Source organism: Phalacrocorax carbo, chromosome 2 (genome assembly GCF_963921805.1).
Source record: "Phalacrocorax carbo chromosome 2, bPhaCar2.1, whole genome shotgun sequence".
Classification (NCBI taxonomy): domain Eukaryota; kingdom Metazoa; phylum Chordata; class Aves; order Suliformes; family Phalacrocoracidae; genus Phalacrocorax; species Phalacrocorax carbo.
Window position 1 is genome coordinate 136340871 of NC_087514.1, and position 21752 is coordinate 136362622.

Sequence of the window (21752 nt, forward strand, 5' to 3'; positions counted from 1 at the left end):
TCACTTCTCATTATAATTTTTCCTGAAAACTGTGATAAGCTTTGCTTGCAGAATTTATTGGACTGTAACAGCATTTGCTGTGGATCCAATGTGGTGGGATTGTTCACTGGTGAATAGGTCACACGTTATATTTCTAAAGACATCTGATAGGACAGTTTGTACGCAATTGCTTGGGTTTTGCTATCCGCCAAGGCATTACAGTGTCCTGGAACCACCTGTACATGGTTTCTCTTCTTACTCCTTAGAAAACAGATCTAGGGGAACAAACGGGCATTTTTGAAGGGGAAGGTGTTTAAATTTCATAGCTCTGACAAACTGTCCTAGGAAGCAGGGACAAAGAGTGAAGTTGGCTTCTGGTTTTCAGCTTTAGCCTTTTAACAGTGCTCCTAGAAAAGCTTCAGCCTTCTTTCTGCCCTACAGTCTGATGCAGTAAGCTGAGTAAGCTGCTTTGAAATATCTTGGTAATAGTGGACAGACCTGCTCTTGTGGCTGGAATCAAGTAATGATACAAACTTGAAAGTATATATTCTCTCTGGATATTGTCGAAATGCAGCTCTTCTCTGGGTAGCTCCCAAAAAGGTTGGGAATACCTGGAAATCTGGAAACATTTCCAGATTGATGAAGCAAGTCTGGTCCTGAGAGGAGTCATGCTGGCAGTCTGTGAGGAATGTTTATTGTTGGATTTGCCTGATTATATACTTCAAATAATAATCCTCTGTTTCATTTAGTTGGTCAGCATTTCTAAAGCAATATCACTACTGAATACTGGTAGCGCAACCAAGGGAGTAGGATAGCATTGTAACTTCAGCAGTCTTACTAACATTTGCCTGACCAATTGTGTGTTATCCTATTTTTGATGAGATGTTAGAGAAGGGCCTTTTGGTGGTACTCACCACGAATACAGCTCATCTCTGGGAGGAACCAGAATTAAGCTCACAGACTAAATTAGCTCTTTGACTGATTACGTGGAAAAGGTACAATTGCACTTTCCTGCTAATATGTCTCGTTGGAGGCACTGTGGCAGAGTAGTTGCTGAGTGAACCTCTCACACAAAACAAAGTGTTTGGTGGGTCTACAGTTAGTGGGATCATTAAAGGAAAATGTTAATGTTTGAAACTCAAGTTTGGTTGTTTTGGTTTTTTTGTGTTGGGTTGGTGGTTTTTTTTTGTTTTGTTTTAATTAAATAATGTTGTTGCTATGCCTTCTAACTGGATTTCCTTCTCTTTTTGCTTCCTTTTTAGTTATGTTTCGCTTATATGATACAGATGGGAATGGATACCTGGATAGTTCGGTAATATAATTTATGTATTTTAATGCATTGTAAGAGTATGTCATAATGGCTTACCTATACAAAAATGCATTAATCCAAATCAAATTAATATTTATCCTGAATCATTATAAACTATAGGTGATAAAAATTCAGCCATGTTGAAAGTAACTCTTGAGTTTTCTATTTCATTAAGATGCTGCTGTATACATTTTCAAACACTGACACTGCTGTTGTGGACTCCTATTCTATAGTCTTATGATTTTTAATTGTATTACTGTAGGGGACACATTAGTATGATTCCTAAACTTCTAATATGCTGCTGGGAGATGTGTATGAAAGCACCATTTGTGAAGATTTCATTAAAAGGGGAAAGTGTGAGAGTTACACAGTGGATGTATGTGAACAGATGTGAGAAATTCCACATTGTTATTAAGAATGGAGGAACAATATTAAAGACAAAGTTTTGATGAGTAGCCCAACCAAATGTTTGAAGGAAAATCATTTAAAAAAAAACAAAACAAACTTTTTTTTTTCTGTTAGCTAACAGAAAGAAGTATTTTATTGGGAACTTTTTTTCTTTTCTTTCTTTTGTATCTTCCTGAAGTAAGACAGCATAGAGTGGATTGGTAAAGATGAAGAAGAGAAGGTGATTCCCATAAGTGACAGGGAAATAGGGAAGCTAAGTTATATAGAGGTATGAAGTAAAGACTGCATCATAGTTTTAGGCAATACAACATATGAATTAGATAACTAGTGCATGATAAATACATGTGAGAATTCAGAATGGTTCTAGATAAGCATTTGAGTGTGTTTACAGACCAAAGTGCATATATGAATATAGAAGAGCACTAGTGATATGTGATGAAGGGAAATTACAACACTGTAATGGTAAGAAAATATCTCTATATTAGTTATACTGTCCACTTTATGCCTTATTTCCTTTAGAAATTTGTGAATTATACAATTGCTGTCAAAAAAAAAGTTTGTTAGAATGCTGGAATTTAAAGGACCTTACATCACTGTATCACAGGCTGAACTTCAGAACATGAAACCAGTGCTAAACTGATCAACTAGGAAGGAAGCATCTACTTTCAACCCAGGGGCTGGCTGTTCTTTGGTTGTGGGGCTGTATTTCACCTCCCTGCATGCTTTGCAGACCATGCCTGATGTTTTGCTAGTGAAGCAGATTCACCTAAGAGTGGACAGCTTCCAGTGTAAAGGACATTTCATTAGGAACAGAGATGAAAGCATCACTGAATGCAGTGTTTGAATTTTAATTTGCTTGCAGCAGAATTTGTCTTTATAATATTGCATTAATCATTATAATTCTTCATTCATCTGTAGGAGCTGGAAAATATCATTGCCCAAATGATGCACGTTGCAGAATACCTTGAATGGGATGTTACTGAACTGAGTCCAGTAAGTACCCATTTTATCACAAGTTTTTAATGTTGCTAGAGATGGCATTTAATAATTTTGTGATACTTCATGTCAACATGTGATTCTATGTGTTAGTAAGATAGAAATAATAATAGTCTGTGCTCCACTATGTCACTGTCAATTACCACTATTACTAGTCTTTTTCTGATTAATTCTGATCTGTAAAACATTCTTGCTACAGTTTAAGGCTTTTCTTCAGTGCATGTAGTAATTAACATTTATAACATCACTGATTTGTCTCTGAAAATTTCTTAAAAAGTAACTACCTCGTATTTGTATTACACATAATAAATACACAAGGGGACACAACTTGGTTTGGAAACTTTAGGTGATAATGAAATGTAAATAGGAATAGAACACTTCATTTCTGAACTGTCAGTACTCATTTTACTACAGGTGCCATACAAATATTTTCCTTACTTTTTGCACGTGGATGAGGGAATTGGAGATCTGCACGTGTTCTAACAAGAGGTTGTTTTATTAGAATATGGAATTTATTATATTTTTAATTAAACTGTGTAGATCCTTCATGAAATGATGGAAGAAATTGACTATGATCATGATGGCACTGTTTCTCTAGAAGAGTGGATCCAAGGAGGAATGACAACAATCCCACTCTTGGTCCTCCTTGGGTTAGAGAATGTAAGTATTAACATAAGGCTTCGCGCTTGCAGGCTCTTGTCCTACTGGGGGGCTTCAACCACCCCGACATCTGCTGGAAAAGTAGCACAGCGAGCTATAGGCAATCCAGGAGATTCCTATAATGCATTGAGAATAACTTCTTGAGCCAGGTAACAGACAGCCCTACCTGAGAGAATGCAATATTAGCCTGATGGTCACCAATGCAAGTGAACTCATCGGTGACGTCAAGATTGGAGGCAGCCTGGGCTGCAGTGGTCAGGCATTGGTGGAGTTCACACTCCTGAGGGATATAAGAAAAGCATGGAGTATAGTCAGGACCCTAAATTTTAGGAAAGCAGACTTCCAGCTGTTGAAGGAGTTAGTCAGCAGGACCCTTTGGGAAATGGTCCTCAGGGACAAGGGAACAGAAGAGAGCTGGCAGATCTTTAAGGACATATTCCATACAGTGCAGGAGCTCTCAGATCCCAGGTGTAAGAAATCAGGCAAAGAAGGGAAGAGACCAGCATAGCTGAGTTGACATGTTGGTCAAACTAAAGACAAGAGGGAACTACACAGGCAGTGAAAGCAGGGCCAGGTATCCTGGGAAGAATATAGGGATGCTGCCCAATTGTGTAGGGATGGGGTCAGGAAGGCCAAGGCATGGCTGGAGCTGAATTCGGCAAGGGATGCAAAGAATAACAAGAAGGGCTTCTACAGGTACGTCAACCAGAAAAGGAAGGTTAAAGAAAGTATACCCACCCTGGTGAACAAGAATGGTGGTGAGGTATCAACAGGTTGATGTACTCAACAACTTTTTTGCCTCGGTCTTCACTGATAACCTCTCTCCTCACCCCTCCCAAGTGGATGGACTGCAGGGTGGAGACCAGAGAGATAAAGCCCCTCCCACTGTAAGGGAAGATCGGTCTTGTTGACCACCTGAGGAACCTGGATATACACACATCTATGAGACCTGATGAGATGCAACCCAGAGTCCTGAGGGAATTGGCTGTTGTCATTGGCAAGCCACTCTCCATGATATTTGAAAAGTCATGGCAGTCAGGTGAAGTCCCTGGGAACTGGAAGAAGGGAAACATTGTGCCCATCTTTAAAAAGGGTAGAAAGGAGGAGCCAGGGAACTACCATCCTGTCAGCCTCACCTCTGTGCTAGGGAAGATCATGGAACAGATCCTCCTAGAAGCCTTGCTAAGGCACATGAAGGACAGGGAGGTGATCCAAGGCAGCCAGTATGGATTCACCAAGGGCAAGTCCTTCCTGCAACCTAGTGGCCTTCTGTGATGGAGTGGCTACATCAGTGGACAAGGGAAGATCTACGGATGCCATCTCTCTGGACTTCTGGAAGGCCTTTGACACAGTCCCAGACAGCATCCTTCTCTCTAAACTGGAGAGATATGGATTTGATGGGTGGACTGTTCAGTGGATAAGGAACTGGTTAGATGGTCGTATCCAGAGGGTAGAGGTCAATGGCTCAACATCCAGGTGGAGATCAGTGACAAGTGGTGTCCCTCAAGGGTCCGTAGTGGGACCAGTAGCATTTAATATGTTCATCAGTAACGTTGATGGTGGGATCAAGTGCATCCTCAGCAAGTTTACAGATGACACCAAGCTCAGTGGTGCAGTTGACATGCCAGAAGGACAGGATGTCATCCGGAGAGACCTGAACAAGCTGTAGAGGTGGGCCTGAACCTCATAAAGTTCAACAAGGCCAGGTGCAAGGTCCTGCACCTGGGTTGGGGCAACCCCCAATATCAATACAGGCTGGGGGATGAAGGGATTGAGAGCAGCCCTGTAGAGGAGGATTTAGGAGTGGTGGTGGATGAAAAGCTGGGCATGAACTGGCAATGTGTGCTTGTAGCCTAGAAGGCCAACCATATCCTGGGCTGCATCAAAAGAAGCGTGGCCAGCAGGTTGGGGGAGGCGATTCTGCCCCTCTACTCCACTCTGGTGAGACCCCACCTGGAGTGCTGCGTCCAGCTCTGGGGTCCTCAGCACAGGAAGGACATGGAATTGTTGGATTGGGTCCCAAGGAGGGCCACAAAAATGATCCAAGGACTGGAGCACCTCTCCTATGAAGAAAGGAGTTGGGTTGTTCAGCCTGGAAAAGAGAAGGCTGCAGAGAGACTTTATTGTGGCCTTTCAGTACTTAAAGGGGACCTATAAGAAGGGTGGGGGCAACCTCTTTGGCAAGGCCTGTTGTGACAGGACAAGGGGTAATGGTTTTAAACTAAAGGAGGGTAGATTTAGACTGAATATAAGGAAAAAAGTTTTTACAATGAGGGTTGTGAAGCCCAAAGAGATTGGGGAGGCTCCATCCCTAGAAGCATTCAAGATCAGGTTGGATGAGGCTCTGAGCAACCCAATCTAATTGAAGATGTGCCTGCTCATTGCAGGGGGGTTGGACTAGATGACCTCTAAATGTCCCTTCCAACCCAAACTTCCCAAATGTTCTATGATTCTATGATAAGAGTGTCAAGCTTCTGCTTGCATGTCAGATGTGGCCCTCAGGTTAGTTTCTCTGTGGCCTGTATAAAGAATGGCTTTCCCTTGCTTTTCTTTACTATGTATAATGATGTGAAGAACAGAAGGGTGTCTTCAAAGTCAGAGGTACATTTGTGTGTGTGGAGCAACACCAAAGGAGCCAGGTCTGGAGCTGGAAGCTATAAGAAGCTGATTAATTTGTTCTGTTAACAGCATATTGTTAATTCCGAGCTGCAGTAGCATCTGCTAAGAATGTTTTACTGCCCATGTGTATGTTACAGCTGGCTTGGAGGAGTGTTTAGGCTTCTCAGCATGGTGCTGTGCTGTGTGGCCTAACCATACTGAGTCACAGAAAAATCTAGGTTAGAAGGAACTTCTGGAGATCATCTGGTCCAGCATCTTATTAAAGTCAGGGCCACAGATTGCATAATCCAGGTCCCTGTCAAGCCCAGTCCTGAATAATTCCAGTGAGATGGATTCTACCAGTTCTGTGGGCAACCTTTCCCAGTGTTAATTGTTCTTAAGAGAAAGAACTTTTTTCTTATGCGCAGATGGAATTTCTTGTGCAGCAATTATTGCCTGTTAGCTCTTGGCCTGTCATAATACATCCCTGTGAAGATAGTTCTTCTGTCCTGTAACTACCTTAACAAAGTACACTAAGTAGCAATATCAAAGAGAACACTTGCACCAAAGGATAGAGTCTTAAGGAAGAAGAGCTTATGTTCTGTACATTTACAACTTCACATTAAAGATAAGACAGATGTAATATGATCAATTTTATACCAGTTCAACACAGCTGTTTTAACACTGGCATGTTGCCAGTGCCACCTGCTGTCCTGTATTTGAGCTAATTTTGAGCACGTGTATCTTAGCATATGTTTCAAATGCTTTTCTGGTATTTGAGAGAAAACTTTTTTTTTTTTCTGAAGTCTTTTTTCAGATATCGAAGTGAAATAATAAAGCATATTTACTTTCCCCATATACTGCTGTGGCCTGAACTAAACCTAGACTGCTGTAGTTGTTCTACGGTATTTTATTTCACAAAGAATGAGACTTTCCATAGGGGAATATGCAACAAAACAACGTGTTTAGCAGAAGATCTAAAATTTTTGCAAAATCTTATTAATCAAATTCCCAGCTAAATATCTGTCCTTTATTAAGGATAACTTTTGGTACATTTGGATCACTGTAAGTACTAATTCTCTAATTCTATATGTGAGACTGAGTAACTAAAATGTTAAAATACTTCCCTGTTATCAAGCAACAGATCTTTGTCAGGCTGAATTCCATTATTTCCACAGAATTACTCTAAACAAAGGGCAGCAAATGCTCTCAAGCAATCAGTATAGCATATAACTGGTAGTCATTTTCGGTACAGATTTTTCTTTTCTGACAGGTAGTGTAGATCTTCTGGGAGTGTTTTTCAGTTTCTACACTTCATTCTTTCTAAATTTAAAACTCCTTGAATTCTGTGATAAGTTAGTGCAGAACCTTCTGTAGACGTTTGTTTTCATATTAAAGCAAAAGCTATTAGAAAGAAACTATATAAATGTATGTTATTAGACATTTTATCCTTTTTATTATTTATTAGATAAGTTATCTTGCTGTGTGTAGCTTTACTATGGAAATAATAAAAATATGTAAACAATGATCAAAATTCTGTAGTCTGGTATCAGCATGGGTCAGTGTTCCTGTCATCAGGAGTATTTCTGGTACTTTATGTGTTGAAGAGACTGAAATATACAGTTATGAAAAAAATCTTATAATGGTATGCAAAATACATTTTTCATCAATAGGCATAGTTTCATTAGTTGAAAGTTGGCGTGAAATGGATGGGGTGGCTTTTAATGCTTTTTTAATGTTTTACTTTACTGTGAATGAAGTCCATTACCTGCAGAACTATGCAAGCTGAGTTGCTAGTCATTTGCTAATGATTTATGAGGAAATGATGCCATCCTCTAAAAGGGCTCCCATTTTTCTTTTTATGTTTAAAAGTACTCTTGATTTCTTAAACCGTTCACATAATATGTAGAGAAAGGCCATATTTTTAAATTTTCCACCAAACCAGCAAAAAGTCACTAGTTCTGTTTGCACACAGTTTTAAATGATAAAATCTAAGTGTATTTTAGGACATTGAAAAGTTAAATCAAGAAAGGTGAGACACTAATGCCTGTCCAGCATCATTTTGATGGTTTTACAGCATCTAATGTATTACACAAGCTCTTCATTCCAGTGCAACTATCCCATTAGTGTAATGCTGTTAATTATTTTTACATGCTGTTGTTACATTTTGCAAATCCATCTTCCCAGGACTCTACTTTTTGGCTGTCCTTTTCTCTCTTTTTAGCTATGATAATGAAAAGTAAGATAGGAGTCTTTTGGACTTCTCTGATTTTGGTAATTGATCTGGACTTTAATTACTGAGGTTGGATCAGTAATTAAATAATAAAGTTCTGATATCTTAAAGTTTTCCATAGTCTGGTTAGTATGTGAAAATAACCTACTGTCTTAGGCTGCTTAGTCATGTCCAGGTAGTCTTCCCATGTTGAAAATAAGCAAAAAAAAAAACCAAACCTCAAAAAACAACCAAACAAATCTCTCATCTTCTTTTAACTTTAGCTGACTAAACTTTGACTCGATTCTGAACTCAGCAATGATGAAATTTTACATCCAAGAGATCAGATTCAGAGCTTGCTCGGTTACAATAGTGGCAAACAATTGTCACTGTAGTTTATTTAAAAAATACTGTGATACCAATGAAGTGTTTAATTTGTTTTGGGTTGGGGTCCATTAACTTGGTGTAATATAGTTAACTCTTATATAGAACTTGTACCAACAATACAAGATTCTCAGCTGGTGTAATTTGTATGCTAATTGTGAAGCTATGATATTTCAGCTGAATATTTGTCATGGTACCTTCAGAATTCAGCTACGTTGTAGTTAGTTTCCTTTAAGAGCTATATCAAAAGGTCAGATATCATGTAGAAGTTTTATATTACATTTAAAGCCTTTCAACCAGTTTTTATTACATACTATATTAGATGCTTTAGTTATAATAATAGAAAAAAAGAGAAGTATTTAAGTGAAATATGGGACTCTATTATACAAAAACAAAAGAATAAACAACAGTGTTTATGAGCAATGGGGATGAGATAGCCTAATCTCTCACAGGTTTGTGGTCTTTGCCCTCTGACTTCATCAGTAATCTCCTTCTGAAAGAGACAGGAGTATTATTAGGTTGTTATTACAAATATTAGCCAGCCAGCTGTTGCCAAGTTAGAAGAAGCAACAAGGAAATCTGCCTGAATTTCCTTCCGATATCTCTCTCTCTCTCTCTCAGGGAAGAGTAGGCTTCTCTCTGTTCTCTGTCTGTCCCATCCCCCCCCCCCTTTTTCTAGACTTTAATGAAACTTCTAGTGCCCTCTCAAATTTAGTTGAGATTACTAATTTAATTTAAAAGTTGCTGGAGCAGTTCAGAGTCATGGAGATAAAGGAACAAAGAGCGTAAATAAGTCTCATTTCTCTAGGAAATCAACCTAAATATCCAGTTTATTTTATCTTACTGGGTTTTTTGCTTTCTATTTCCTCCTAAAAATTGAGTTTAGAGTTGCTGTGAAGGTACAACTTAGAAATACAGAGAGTTTTATCTCTGGAATGTTCCAGGGTGGAAACAATATATTCTTATTTTGATGCTGTTCAAGGCAATTGTCATGCTAAACCATTTCAGTACAAGATAAGGAATTTAAATAAGAACTTAATTGTTACTTATTCTATAGGGGTGCTGTGATACACATACTGTTTGGAAATTTGTTTTGCAGGAAGAGACCTTGGAATTGTATATGTGTATAATCCATTTGTATTTGGATGACTACACTTTTTCCACTTAGCAGTGGCTGAATGAGTTCTGTACTGCACCTCTTGAAACCTTTGTCTTTAAGACCATTAATTCTGACTCTGAGGTTTAGTTGTGCCAGTGTCATAGAAGTTGTTCCAAGAAATTCTCTCATGAAAAGTGAGAATTTAATGAAAAAAAAAAAAAAAGTAGGTAACTATAGGGGAAATTGTTATTTATGTGGTACAATTTTTAATAATAAATGTAAGAGAGTTTTTTTGCCGAGTGTCACACTTCATTCTGCAATTTTCACAGTCCTCATCAACTTTCCAGATTTTTTTTTGCTTCTTAAGACAGTAGTTTGTCTCCCATTCAAACACAGATTGGACAGAGACGTCCCTGTGTTACTCCTTCTGGTTGATAATTACACGTTTGTGATGTAGCCTATTGCACACTAGTGACCACTAGGCTATTTATTCTACTCCTCCACAGTAGAATCCTTCAAAGTTTCTGACCCTTTTATTTCAGTCTGTGTTAATTTAAGTAGATCAACATTGTCAGAGAAGTTTGAGAGTTACCCCATTGACTTTCCTAGCATTGCTTAAAATATCAATTGTAATTTGGGCACAAAAAGCCACTTAATGGCTGTTGGCTTCTAAGGGTTTTTATCAGCCATGGACGTTGTACTCTGCTCTTTGCTAGGATTTCCTTACTTGTATGACATTATTCTACTCTGTTCTGATAAAAGCACTTGATTTCTCCTCTAAAGTAATTCCATGCCAGATATTTTGGTCTTGCTTCTCTTGTAATGGATAATTACTGCCACCTCTGCCAGTGTTTGTACACAAAGTAGGTATAAACTGCAAGTTCACAAGTGATAGTGTTTAAAAAAATCCCTTGTTTTAGGAGTGTGAAGTATTTTATTCTTCTTCACTGGCCACTAGATGCCACAGTTGCACTGTATCTGGTACTGTACAGTTGCTGAAAAGCTGCTCTAAGGTGAGAGAGAAATTGAACAACAGTAAATGCTTCATAAAGTCATCAATAATCTGGAACCGGGCTACTATGCTGTTCTTTTAAGTCAACAATTTTAATTATCAACCTGTTCCACCTTTTTAAATCAAGGTAAATCTCAATGAGACGAACACACTTGTGTTGAAGTGTGACTATGCTTCAATTAAATCAGAACGAAATACTCTTACCATTTTATTTTGGATCCTCAAGCAGCAATTGTTATGCTATTACACTCAAATAATTTAAAAGGTAACTCTTTTTTAACCTTTTTGATTAAATATGGTGTGGAATACTTGAATGTGAATCTACGCTTGCGAAATACTGCTTCTTACCTTGTATATTACATTATTGTTGGCTTACTTTTTGAGCTCTGAGTATGCGAAAGTGGAACCAAACTGGGGACTTGCAAGTCTGGTGTGGGATCTGTTGCACCATGAGAAGTCCCTCTCAGGCTGACGCCTGAAATGACTTTTTAATACCTAAGCAGTTTTGTGGAGTTGTATTTCTTCCATTCAGTGAGGAACGAGGGTGATCTGGCCTTTTATTGTCCCCAGTGATATTTTTATAAGACCTGTCTGAAGTCTTGCAGGTGAGTTTTAGGAAAGGCTGACGTGCTGATGAGCCATATGCTATTTCCATACGTACAGAGGGCAAAAACAAGCCCCTGCTGGAAGAAGCTGCAGCTTATCCTCTTTGTGCTAACTTCTTACCAGCTGGGAAGCAGATTCACCCTAAGTGATAACAGGAGCTATTTTATCAGTATCATTTCACGGCATTGCCAGTAGAGGGGGTAATGTTAATACTTTGTGAGATTTCATAGCAGGCGCTCCTAAAAAAGTGCACATCTTCTCTTGACCGTGCTGTTTGCTGTTATACTGTGCTAGCTCCCACTTCTTTGCAGGAAATTTGCAAATGCCTTTCCTTACTACAGTCCTGCTTTTCCTTTTACTTGTAGGTTGGTAAAAGCCCAGGAGAAGTCAGGAGTAACTCTAACCTGTTCTGTTGTAAAATGTAAAATAAGTGGTATTTCATGCAGGTATACAAATTTACCATTATTTAAAATGTAATATTGGCAGCATTTCAGCCTCTGCAGATGACAGGTGACTGCCAATTTAGGGACAGGGAAACTTTGTAGCGTAACTAACTATGAAGCTTGTTTAATCAAATTAATTTCTCCTCCTGTGCTCCCTTTTCTATGCTGTCATTTTCTCATGTACATATTAATGCTTAAGCATTTCTGGATGATCAAGACAGTACACTGGTGAGTGTGTGGATGAAGGCTGGGGAAGTGATTATTTTTTTCCTTCCTTTCTCCAGCATACACATAGAGACACACACAAAATATCTCAGAAGTGAGGAGCCTTTCCGAATAGCATGTCTCTTGAATGAGGTTACTCCTTCTCCAGGTGAACCAGAACAGACTTAGAACCGCCTCTCCCCACACCAAATTGAAGAAAACAAAACCTGACATGAATTCTTTGCTGAGATCCTCCAAAGGAATATAGAACTTAACTGCATTCATATTAAAAGGAGGTGCTGCACGGTTTAATGGACACTCTTCTCACCTTCCCACTGACTGAACAATACCCAAAGTTGAATCATAAAAATGTCTTAAGTGATGTAAATATTTTTAAAATAAATGAAAACAAAATAAGAGTAGGCAGTGAAAGAATAACTGAGCAGAGTCGCTAACATCCTTCTCCCTTGGTTGCCTGTTATTAACTCTTCTCATAAGAAAGACTGAATATGCTGGTATTTCATTCTGATACTCTGTAACTGTTGTAAGAGGGGGTACTTTTTAGGATGAAAATTTATCAGTGATTTCATTACCTTTTTTAAGTCTCTGAATCATGAGTTTTGTGCTTGAAACCTTAAGATCTTTCTGGCTGCACTAATTTACAAATATCTAAAAAGCTGAAGTAAGTTAATATTAAACCAGATTAGGGATGTGTAGCTAAATCTGTGACTGCATGAAATCTTCTACTAATTCTAAGGCTGGCTTTTTCATGGTTGACTTGCTTTTTAAGGCCAGGTCCTTTTGGCAATCAAATCCATGGTAGAAGCATCAGTACCATAAGCTAAGAGAAGCTTTGTTAACAAAATAAATGTTACTGTTGTCATTATGTGCTAAAGTCTGCGTATGGCACACGAAGGCTTCATTTTCAGTGATGTATAATGAAGTGAGGAAGAGATTTTTACTGTACCTGCCCTGCTTTGAGATCTCCTTAATGACTATTTGTTTTTAAACTCTTTCTCAGGATATGGAAGCAAAATAAGTGAATGTCAGTAAATGCACCGATGTGTCAGAATTGTGGATTTTATTCATACTTAAAGACATGCATTGAGGGGGCTTTGTTTCACATTATGGCTTTTTTTTTTCTTGGCAGTGTTTTAAAAAGTTATGTGCATGCATAATCATATGCAGCACTTTATTGCTTATTTTTGGCGGTGCACAAGAGCAAAAATTTAATTTGCTATTTTCCAAAAGTGCATTGTGTTTATGTAATGGATTTGCATCAGTTGCAGTCTGTAACACAGTTAAGTGTTTTAATTGGCAGAACACCCACATCAAGACTTGTTTGTTTTTCTGATAAGGAAAATGCCAGCTAAGTTGGTCCATATGTTCTGTTCAAATAAGAAGCGACATATTCACATGTAACGGCCATTCTTTAAAAATAAAATTAAAATGAAGAAGTAACACAAAACTAATGTGGAAGAGGGGCAGGATTATGCATAATTATGAATTTTTGTTAGTTTTTAGAAATAGCAAATATTTTGCTAAGGAAAGATGGTCAGCTTGCATTTTAAGTGCTTGTGGTTTATGACTGTATCTGTTGATGACCCGAGTAATGTTAAAATGAAAGTGTACATTTTTTACTGTTTTTTCTCAGAAGGATTTACATGGTCTTTATTGTCTAGTGAATAATTGTTTGCTTTCAGAAGACTTGAAACTCAAATACTATATTGTATTTTAACAATACTTCAAAAATGTGTGGAAAGTGGTAGTAAGATGGAAAGAAAAATAGAAGTTACAGCGCTCCATTTAATGAAATATGTTCTCTTCAGCTGCCAGTCATGAGGGAGCTTGATAGGCTTCTAGTGCTCCACAGCTGCAGAATCTATTTCTGCTTCTTCAGGGGAAATTGGAAAACTTCCACACTCTTTGCCAGCCCGAGAATCCCGCATTAGGCATCTGCTTCTCTCTTTTTGCAGAAAGGGGACCCTGACATTGCCCAGCTGTCAGAGATGGCATTTGAACTCCTGCTGATAATATCGAGGGAACTCCACTTAGGCTGTACTCCTGATATCTCAACAGAGAGAAAACATTCCAGCTGACTTAATTTCCTTTTGTTTCTAGGTAGTTTGTAGGAATTATTCAAAGTTGTGTTCTGGCTAGGACTTGGCTTTGAACCAAACATTCCTCATTTCTTGGAGTACTGTTTTTCCTTCAGGATTTAGTTTGTTTTCCCCTAGAAGGATGAAAAAGTCTTCATTGTATTTGACTTATTGTTAATGGCTAACTCCTAGAATAGAGCAACGCTGATTTTTAAGGACATAACTCATGCAGTATATGTTAATTTATGACAAAACTGCATTTTTATTAAAATTTATGTCCACTGACTTATATTGACTGTCCTTATCAGTGAAAACAATCATATTATTGAAGATTAGTCAGGAATATTGTATATACATGTTGAAAAGTAGTAGTAGTTTGATGTGAGAAATCAGAAACTGGATGAGAACCAGCTGTTGATGTGGCTTCTGAGAACCAGAGGGTGATGCGGCTTCCTTTAGCTATGTGACAATTTCTTTTTGGTAATGAAATGACCAAGACAACTATAGTGTTTCAGTAATGCACAATGAAGAATCAAACTACTGCAGCCCATTTCCAGCTGCTAGACATTAACTGCCTTTGTTCTATTGGACATTATATTTGGTAAAAAATAAATACAATAAAAAAAATCAAGTGATATTACATTAGGTTAATCTAATTTTTTAAAAATCAAAAGCTCTGATGATTACAAAAAGGAAAAAGTCTGATGGCCACACTTGCCAAGAAGCCTGGAATTCACAGAATTAATTTAACATCTGTACATAAGTGCACATAATTTTAAAAACCTTCTAATAACAGTGAGGTCTCAGAATGATTCTATTAAGAAGGAAGAGGAGTATTGTGCAACTGAAAGCCTACTTTCATAAATGTAAATGATTTGATGACATTTTACTTGTACACATAAGTTACAGTGGGCCCAAGTTGTAAGTGCCAATCAGTTGGTCAGTCTATTCATGCAAGAATTGAGTATAGTACTACAGCTAACTGAAAAATGTAGTCTTAAATGTGAGGAATTCAATTTTTGGAGAAGAGGTCCAGGATATAAATCTGACCTGTAAATACTTGCTTTTTGATAGACTATCGACAGTAGATTAACATAAATTAAAGCTGGCAATAGGTATTACTGTGGTGTGGTTAGATTTCCAACTTCATGTGTGTTGATACATGTCCCTAATTCTAAGAGTCACTAAGAATATCTTTGTAGTTTTAAAAAATCCTTTCAGTTGTTCATTTTGAGGAGTTTTACCTTCTAACCTGCAGCACCTTTATTTTTAGAATTAGTCTAGAACAAATTTTAGTTAGTTTTAATAGTAATTGTAATTTAATATCAGTCTAGATTTATTACTAGAATTGTGTTGCAGTAGTGACAGCAGCCTGGTGTTTTTTCTGAGTCGTTTTTGAAACACGTGGATGTCCATGAGCTTCTGAAGAATTTTTTATTATATCATTGCCTGTGTATTTAGAACGATTATATTGTAATCTGGTACAGAGTATTAAATGAAGTAACAGCTTGTCTTTTACGTTCTTGAGTCAATCTCCAATTTTTATTGGCACTTATATATTCCATTGTTTATTTTATAAAGTGAAATCTGTTTCTTTTATGTCCTGTGCAGAATGTGAAAGATGATGGGCAGCATGTATGGAGACTGAAACACTTTAACAAGCCTGCCTACTGTAATCTTTGTTTGAACATGCTAATTGGAGTAGGCAAGCAAGGTCTCTGCTGTTCTTGTGAGTATAAACATTCCAGTGTCTGCTTGCATACCTGTCTATTCCTAGAAACGTTGTACTTGCTGCATAACAAAGAACTGGTTGCTTCCCAGTACAAAACACTTTCCAGCACAATGGTGTCTCCCCCTTTGTCTTCTATGCTTGAGTATTGGAAGTTCCATTTTTAACTTTTCAGGATGTTGGGATTTCAAAGCTGCTGCTTGAGGGAGTTTTCTGTATTATAATAGTTACCACAGTGTTAGTTCCCTTTGGAGTCTGTCTCTTTTTTTTCCCCTCTCCTTTTCTTTTAACAAGTATCATGCTTTCATGCTTAAGTTTCAACCTTATATTTTTCTTATTCCGTATTCATATTTCTTAATAATTATTCATATTCTTTAACAGGTGTCAACTTGACTAGCATCTAAGTCACATACTTGTTTATTCAAATTTTACATGGAATTCTTGTTTGTTAATTGTGAAGGTCAAAATCCCAGTTTCCCAGAAATCAAGTTTCTGTAATGCTTCTAAAGTTTTTTATGTTTACTTGGATTGTAATCATAAATCTAGGACTTGCCATGCTTTCGCATATTAACTAATCATAGATTTTAATGTAAAGGAACACAGAAAAACCAATGCATCTAATTTGACCTTCATTAAACTATTAGATGCAGTTACTATAGTTCAATTCCTTGAATTATAACTATGTATCTCCTAATAATCTATGTTTGACCAGTTCATAACCTGTATCTTGAGGAACCAAATCTTGCTGAAAGATACCTCGTCTCTCTTTGAATGTTTCAAGAGATGGATGAGCCATATCTTTCTTTTGTGGTGTGTTCCAATGATTAATCATCTTTTTTAAGACCTATTTTCTGATTTGAATATGTCTGGTAGACGGTTCCGATGATTGGTTCGTGTTATGCCCTGTTCCATTAGATTAATGAGATCTTTAGTACCCACTGTATTCTTCTCATGATGGTATCAAGTCACCTTTCATTGTTCTTTTTGATAAATTAATCAGTTTCTTAGTGTAACATACTTTCTCAATTTTTGGTATGAAAGATAGCCCATTGCTGCTCATCAGGACCTTTCTGCCTGTACAGATCTATTGATCTGAGATTAGTCTGAATGAATTAGGGTTTTGGAATCAACCATTCCACTCTCCTCTGTGGGCCACAGATTTCTTTGAAACATAATTCAAATGTAAATCCTCCATGTATGCTTTTTCACATCGCATAATTTCTTTCACAATAATACGGAATAAGAGAGATATATTTATTAAAATTCAAACACAGAAATTGCATAACTTCAGATTAATAAATGCTGATGACAGTAACTAGAATATATATAAAATGCTGAATTGACTGTTAGATCTTGAAATGTTACATTCTTTAATATTCTTTTATGTCAGACTGATGTAAACTTAATCCTTGCAAGGAAATATAAGACCCATATATGTTTGAAAGAGAAAATTCTGTTGAGCAAATGATGTAGATCAGCTTCAGTAGTTATCTGAAATGTGTAGATGAGTTATATAAAGCAAACTCCCCCCAGAAGAGCACCCTTTCAAGAGCTGTAATTTTCTCTGCTGCAATATACCACTTTAAAATTTATTTATTATTGTGCTTGGCATTTATTTGGCGAGAACAATGGTCCCAGAGTACCTGAAGAACATCCACATGTTCCTTTTAGTTACTTGATGCAGCAAGGGACATAAGCCTACTTGCAAAACTATTACACTATTTCCTTATCTTGCTAAGGCTTCTTCTCCAATATATTTTCAAAGCATTGCTATAGATTTCATTATTTGCATTTCAGATTGTGTGGGAGGAAAAAAAAAAACAACCAAAAAAAAGGAAACTGCAGGGGGCCTCACCATCCCTCCATGGTCCAATCAACAATGTTACTCCCTGCAGTTTGTCTGATTAATGGCTGCGCCTCCCACTGGGTTTGTGTAATAGGTGCAAGCAAGGTGTTTAGAAGTACTTTGTGCTTAATTGCTCTCGAGGTCAAAAGCGTGAGACTTACTCCATGCAGGGAGAAATTCATTCTCGGTTTTTAATAGTTGACTCTACTGAATGCAGGTATAAGCTGTAGCATTATTTCCTCATCTAGGCACGGTTCTAGTTGAAGTCAGGAGAGCTTTGCATTGTACCCTGACATTTGTATGTTTTCCAATGCAGCTAGCGTGATCTTTACAGACCTGTTCAACAATAGTAGTTACCTAAAACTGCTGTGAAAGGGTTAGGAAAAAAAAAAAAAGAGCAGGAGTTGGTATGTGGGAAAGTAAGAGTTAAAGTTGGGGTGATTAGATGAAATGTATGAAAACAATTCCTATCTGAAGATGGGCTAATCAGCCATTTAAGATTTATAAACCAATAGCAGGAAAAAACATAAATTCATTGGCTTTTATTTTTGTGTTTGCCAGCTCTTCTCATGCCTATACTTTGTAAAATATAGATTTCTTTCTACTAGCAAATGACACCAAACCATTTGGCAGTCATCAATTTCTCTTTAATATTTTTGTCATTTGGGAATTATTGTGAAAAAATTTAGCGAGCTCTGATTTAATTAAGCATTTCCTGTTATGCAATGATAGCGTATTCTTGGATTTCTCACTTGCATAATATTTCCTGTTCTAATTGGCCTTTTGTATTCCATGGAAAAAGCAGTCTAGTTTAAGTTTTCATTGACTGATTGGATTGATTATATAGAGATGGCATGCTGGTAACGTTGTTTGTTTCATAAAAATGTAGTCAGAAACACCATTGCCTCATCATCTATTACTGTTTCTTTTTTCAGTTTGCAAGTACACAGTCCATGAACGCTGTGTCTCCAGAGCTCCTGCATCTTGCATCAAAACATATGTGAAGTCAAAAAAGAATACTGATGTAAGTTTGGGGTAACATTAACTTTGCCACATATCTGTTAATTTAGTAACTCTATGTATATCCACACTTTTCTTTTGCAGGTAATGCACCATTTCTGGGTAGAAGGAAATTGTCCAACAAAATGTGATAAGTGTCATAAAACTATAAAATGTTACCAAGGCTTGACAGGACTTCACTGTGTTTGGTGTCAGATCACAGTAAGTATACTGTAGTAAAACCTTTAACATACCTTAGAGAGACAATAATCTGCATATCATTTTATTAGCCTCATAATTCAAGAAGTGTCGTTCAGTTTTGTCATCAGGAATGGATAGTGTGTGTTTAAGAAATGGTATATGCAGATTATTCATGGGAGTCCTTAATTGTTGCAAACCAATATGCTTAAAGGTATATTCTGCTTCAAGGCAATATACAAATGGAAATAATATGTATCATTCTACAGGGCAGAATTCCCAATCTACGTTACAGAAAGATTATAAAAGAGTTTTCAGTACCGGGGAAAGTCAAGGTCACTGTGACACTAGGGCAAAATCCTAATTTATGATGTACTGACAGGCAAATGAAATTGAGGACATCTGGTAGGATACAGTGATTTCGAGTGTCTGGGAATAATAGCAGAGACATCTTGATAATATACTAATCTGTGCACCAAGTCTAATATATACAACTTTTGTACGCTCCTTATGCAGCAGGAACCAATAACTGGAACTAATGACATTCAAGGAACACTGCCCTTATAAGTGAGATCTTCATGCTAGAAGGAGCAATGCCAGTACTTCTGTTCCTAGCCAGGGCAGGATTTAAATCTAAATGGGGAGAGATTCAGCCTTCTTCTAGGGTTTTTGCCTTTTTGCCGATATCATCAGTGTTATTGTTATGGAACAGCAGTTGTTTGTTCAGTGTTTTAAATAATAGTATGAGACTGAGGCGTTAGTGAATGTTTGTTTTCAACATACAAGTTTGGATGTTTTATGACATATTTTCTTAACACAAGAATACAAAATATGAAACATCATCAAAGCAAATACATCCAGGATACTTTCAGTGATAAGCTGTTATGATTACTTAAAAACCAATATTTTAGAAGAAAGCAAATATGCAGTCCAGATTGCTGTCAAAATTTGGATAATTTATGTGGAGAGTAAAACACCCAATCCAAAATTTTCACATGTAGATAATTAAATTTAGGCAACGGTTATCTGTGGTTAGACAGATAAATAAGAGTCTTCCACTCTGGATATAGAAATGTTTACATCAGTATAAGAAGTCTATATCATTCAGAAATACCTATTATGTAAGGCTCCCTCTTAAAGTCAAAGGAAGCTGCAAATTCTGTACATCCTCAGAAAAATTATTTTCCCATTATTTCATGTGAATCTGGACCAGATTTGTAAAGGCCTTTTACTTTTTGGAGACACAGATCAGGATTTAGAGGGCTTCTGTAAGAACTGAGGAAATACCGAGGCATGATTTATCATTGAAATAATTGTGAAGGAAGAGGCTGAATTATTTTGAAAATGTCTTAGGTGCTTGTCTGCATATTTAAATGCTTAAATATCTATCAAAATTCCAATTTAAAAATGGGGTTATGTTTTTTGACAGCCAAAATTGAAAATGTTGGCACTGAGGTTTACAATTTTGCAATTGTATTTCCATCAGTAATTTAAAGATTTTTATTTTTGTGTAAAAGTAATGTACTTTCGAAAGAACTTTATCAATCTTTTTATTTAATTTTTATGGCTTTGGTTGTAAATTAGACACAAGTGAAAATTCAGTATTTTTTAAGTTTTAAAAACACGGCAAATTATTTGTTTTTCCATCTCCTATTAACTTTTCTTACAATTCTGTGTATTCTATATATTCTGTTGCAATATAATTCATTTTTGAATGGTTATTCTGAAGTTATATAATTATCATCACATCCTTCATACATTTTTCAACTTGTACAACACCACGTTTAGGGCTTGGTGCTGACATATTTTTGTAATAGAAGAGGACGCTAGTTATTACTCAACTAATTCTGAGCACCTTTCATGCATTTTAAATATCTCTCCTTCTTACAACTTAATAGGGTCACTGCTGGTGTCAAATGACTGAATCAAATCCTGAAATTTAGGGAAGTTTTACACTAAGGAGACTTGTTACACTGAATTCTCAGCCAGGCCCATGATTCCCTCTTCCATATAGTCCGTAGTTCTCTACCACAGTCTTGTAAATGTTTTCTTCCTCGTTTTCTCTCCAGCAAATATTGTTTTTCCTTCTTGGCAGGCTTCTGGTTGCGAGGGAGGTAATATTCTAAAGGAGCTAGGTCTGGGGTAAGGGAATATTGGGGAAATGTATTTAAAACCTGCTCAAATGTTATTTTTGAGAAGAGATGCATATTGTTCTATTTCATTGTGTCAAAGTGTTATTTTCAATAAAGTTACATATATTCTACCATTTCTGTTGTCTGCTATGCACCAATTGTATTGTCAAAGATCAGCAGAGAATAAGAAGAAGATTAAGCTATTTTTTTCATAGATAAGTTTGCATGCCACAGAGTAGCAAAGCTGCTAATTACCACTGAATGTGTGAAGATACTTTTATTTGATGTAACATGGCCTGGTGTGCATTAATTATGGTACAAGTAGCCTTACCACTGAGGCAGAGAATTAGCATGACAAATGATTTAGATTACAGGCCTACCAAAATACCCTCACAATAAGGCTTTAATACGCAGAGTAAATCGAAACTCGTTAGACTTTTATTTTCTGTTGCTAAGTAACTGCCTGAAAAGGTAACTTTGCAGTATAAATGAATATAGACAAGGCTAATATTAGGTGCTATTCAGTTCAAAATTCAGAAATGTTATGTCAACATTGACTGTACCAGATAACTTTTATGAAGACCATATTACTGGTAAAGCTTATATACATCAGCAACTGGTACAATTTTATTGTAATTTTAATAGAGTTCATACTGACATAGTTAAATCATCTAAGGGAAAATGAATCAGTCATTGGAAAAATGTGATATACAGCTGCAGACATTGAACTACAGGTTTTATTAACAGCTATTGAACCCATTGAACTAATGCTGTATGCTGCCTATTATACTAGTGAAATCACTTGTTAAATAAGATTTTTTGCTTCAAAATTTCTGATA

General features: G+C 36.8%; 1 protein-coding gene across 4 annotated transcripts in view; it reads left to right on the forward strand.

Annotated features, from left to right (window-relative positions):
• DGKB (diacylglycerol kinase beta) overlaps positions 1-21752 on the forward strand; it is a 363957-nt gene that overhangs the window by 98785 nt on the left and 243420 nt on the right. For all 4 annotated transcript variants that reach the window (XM_064444510.1, XM_064444512.1, XM_064444509.1 and 1 more), the window contains 6 exons: positions 1242-1291; positions 2615-2689; positions 3233-3352; positions 15621-15738; positions 18520-18608; positions 18689-18805. In XM_064444510.1, the coding sequence (XP_064300580.1) occupies positions 1242-1291; positions 2615-2689; positions 3233-3352; positions 15621-15738; positions 18520-18608; positions 18689-18805 (569 nt within the window). The remainder of the gene's footprint in view (positions 1-1241; positions 1292-2614; positions 2690-3232; positions 3353-15620; positions 15739-18519; positions 18609-18688; positions 18806-21752) is intronic.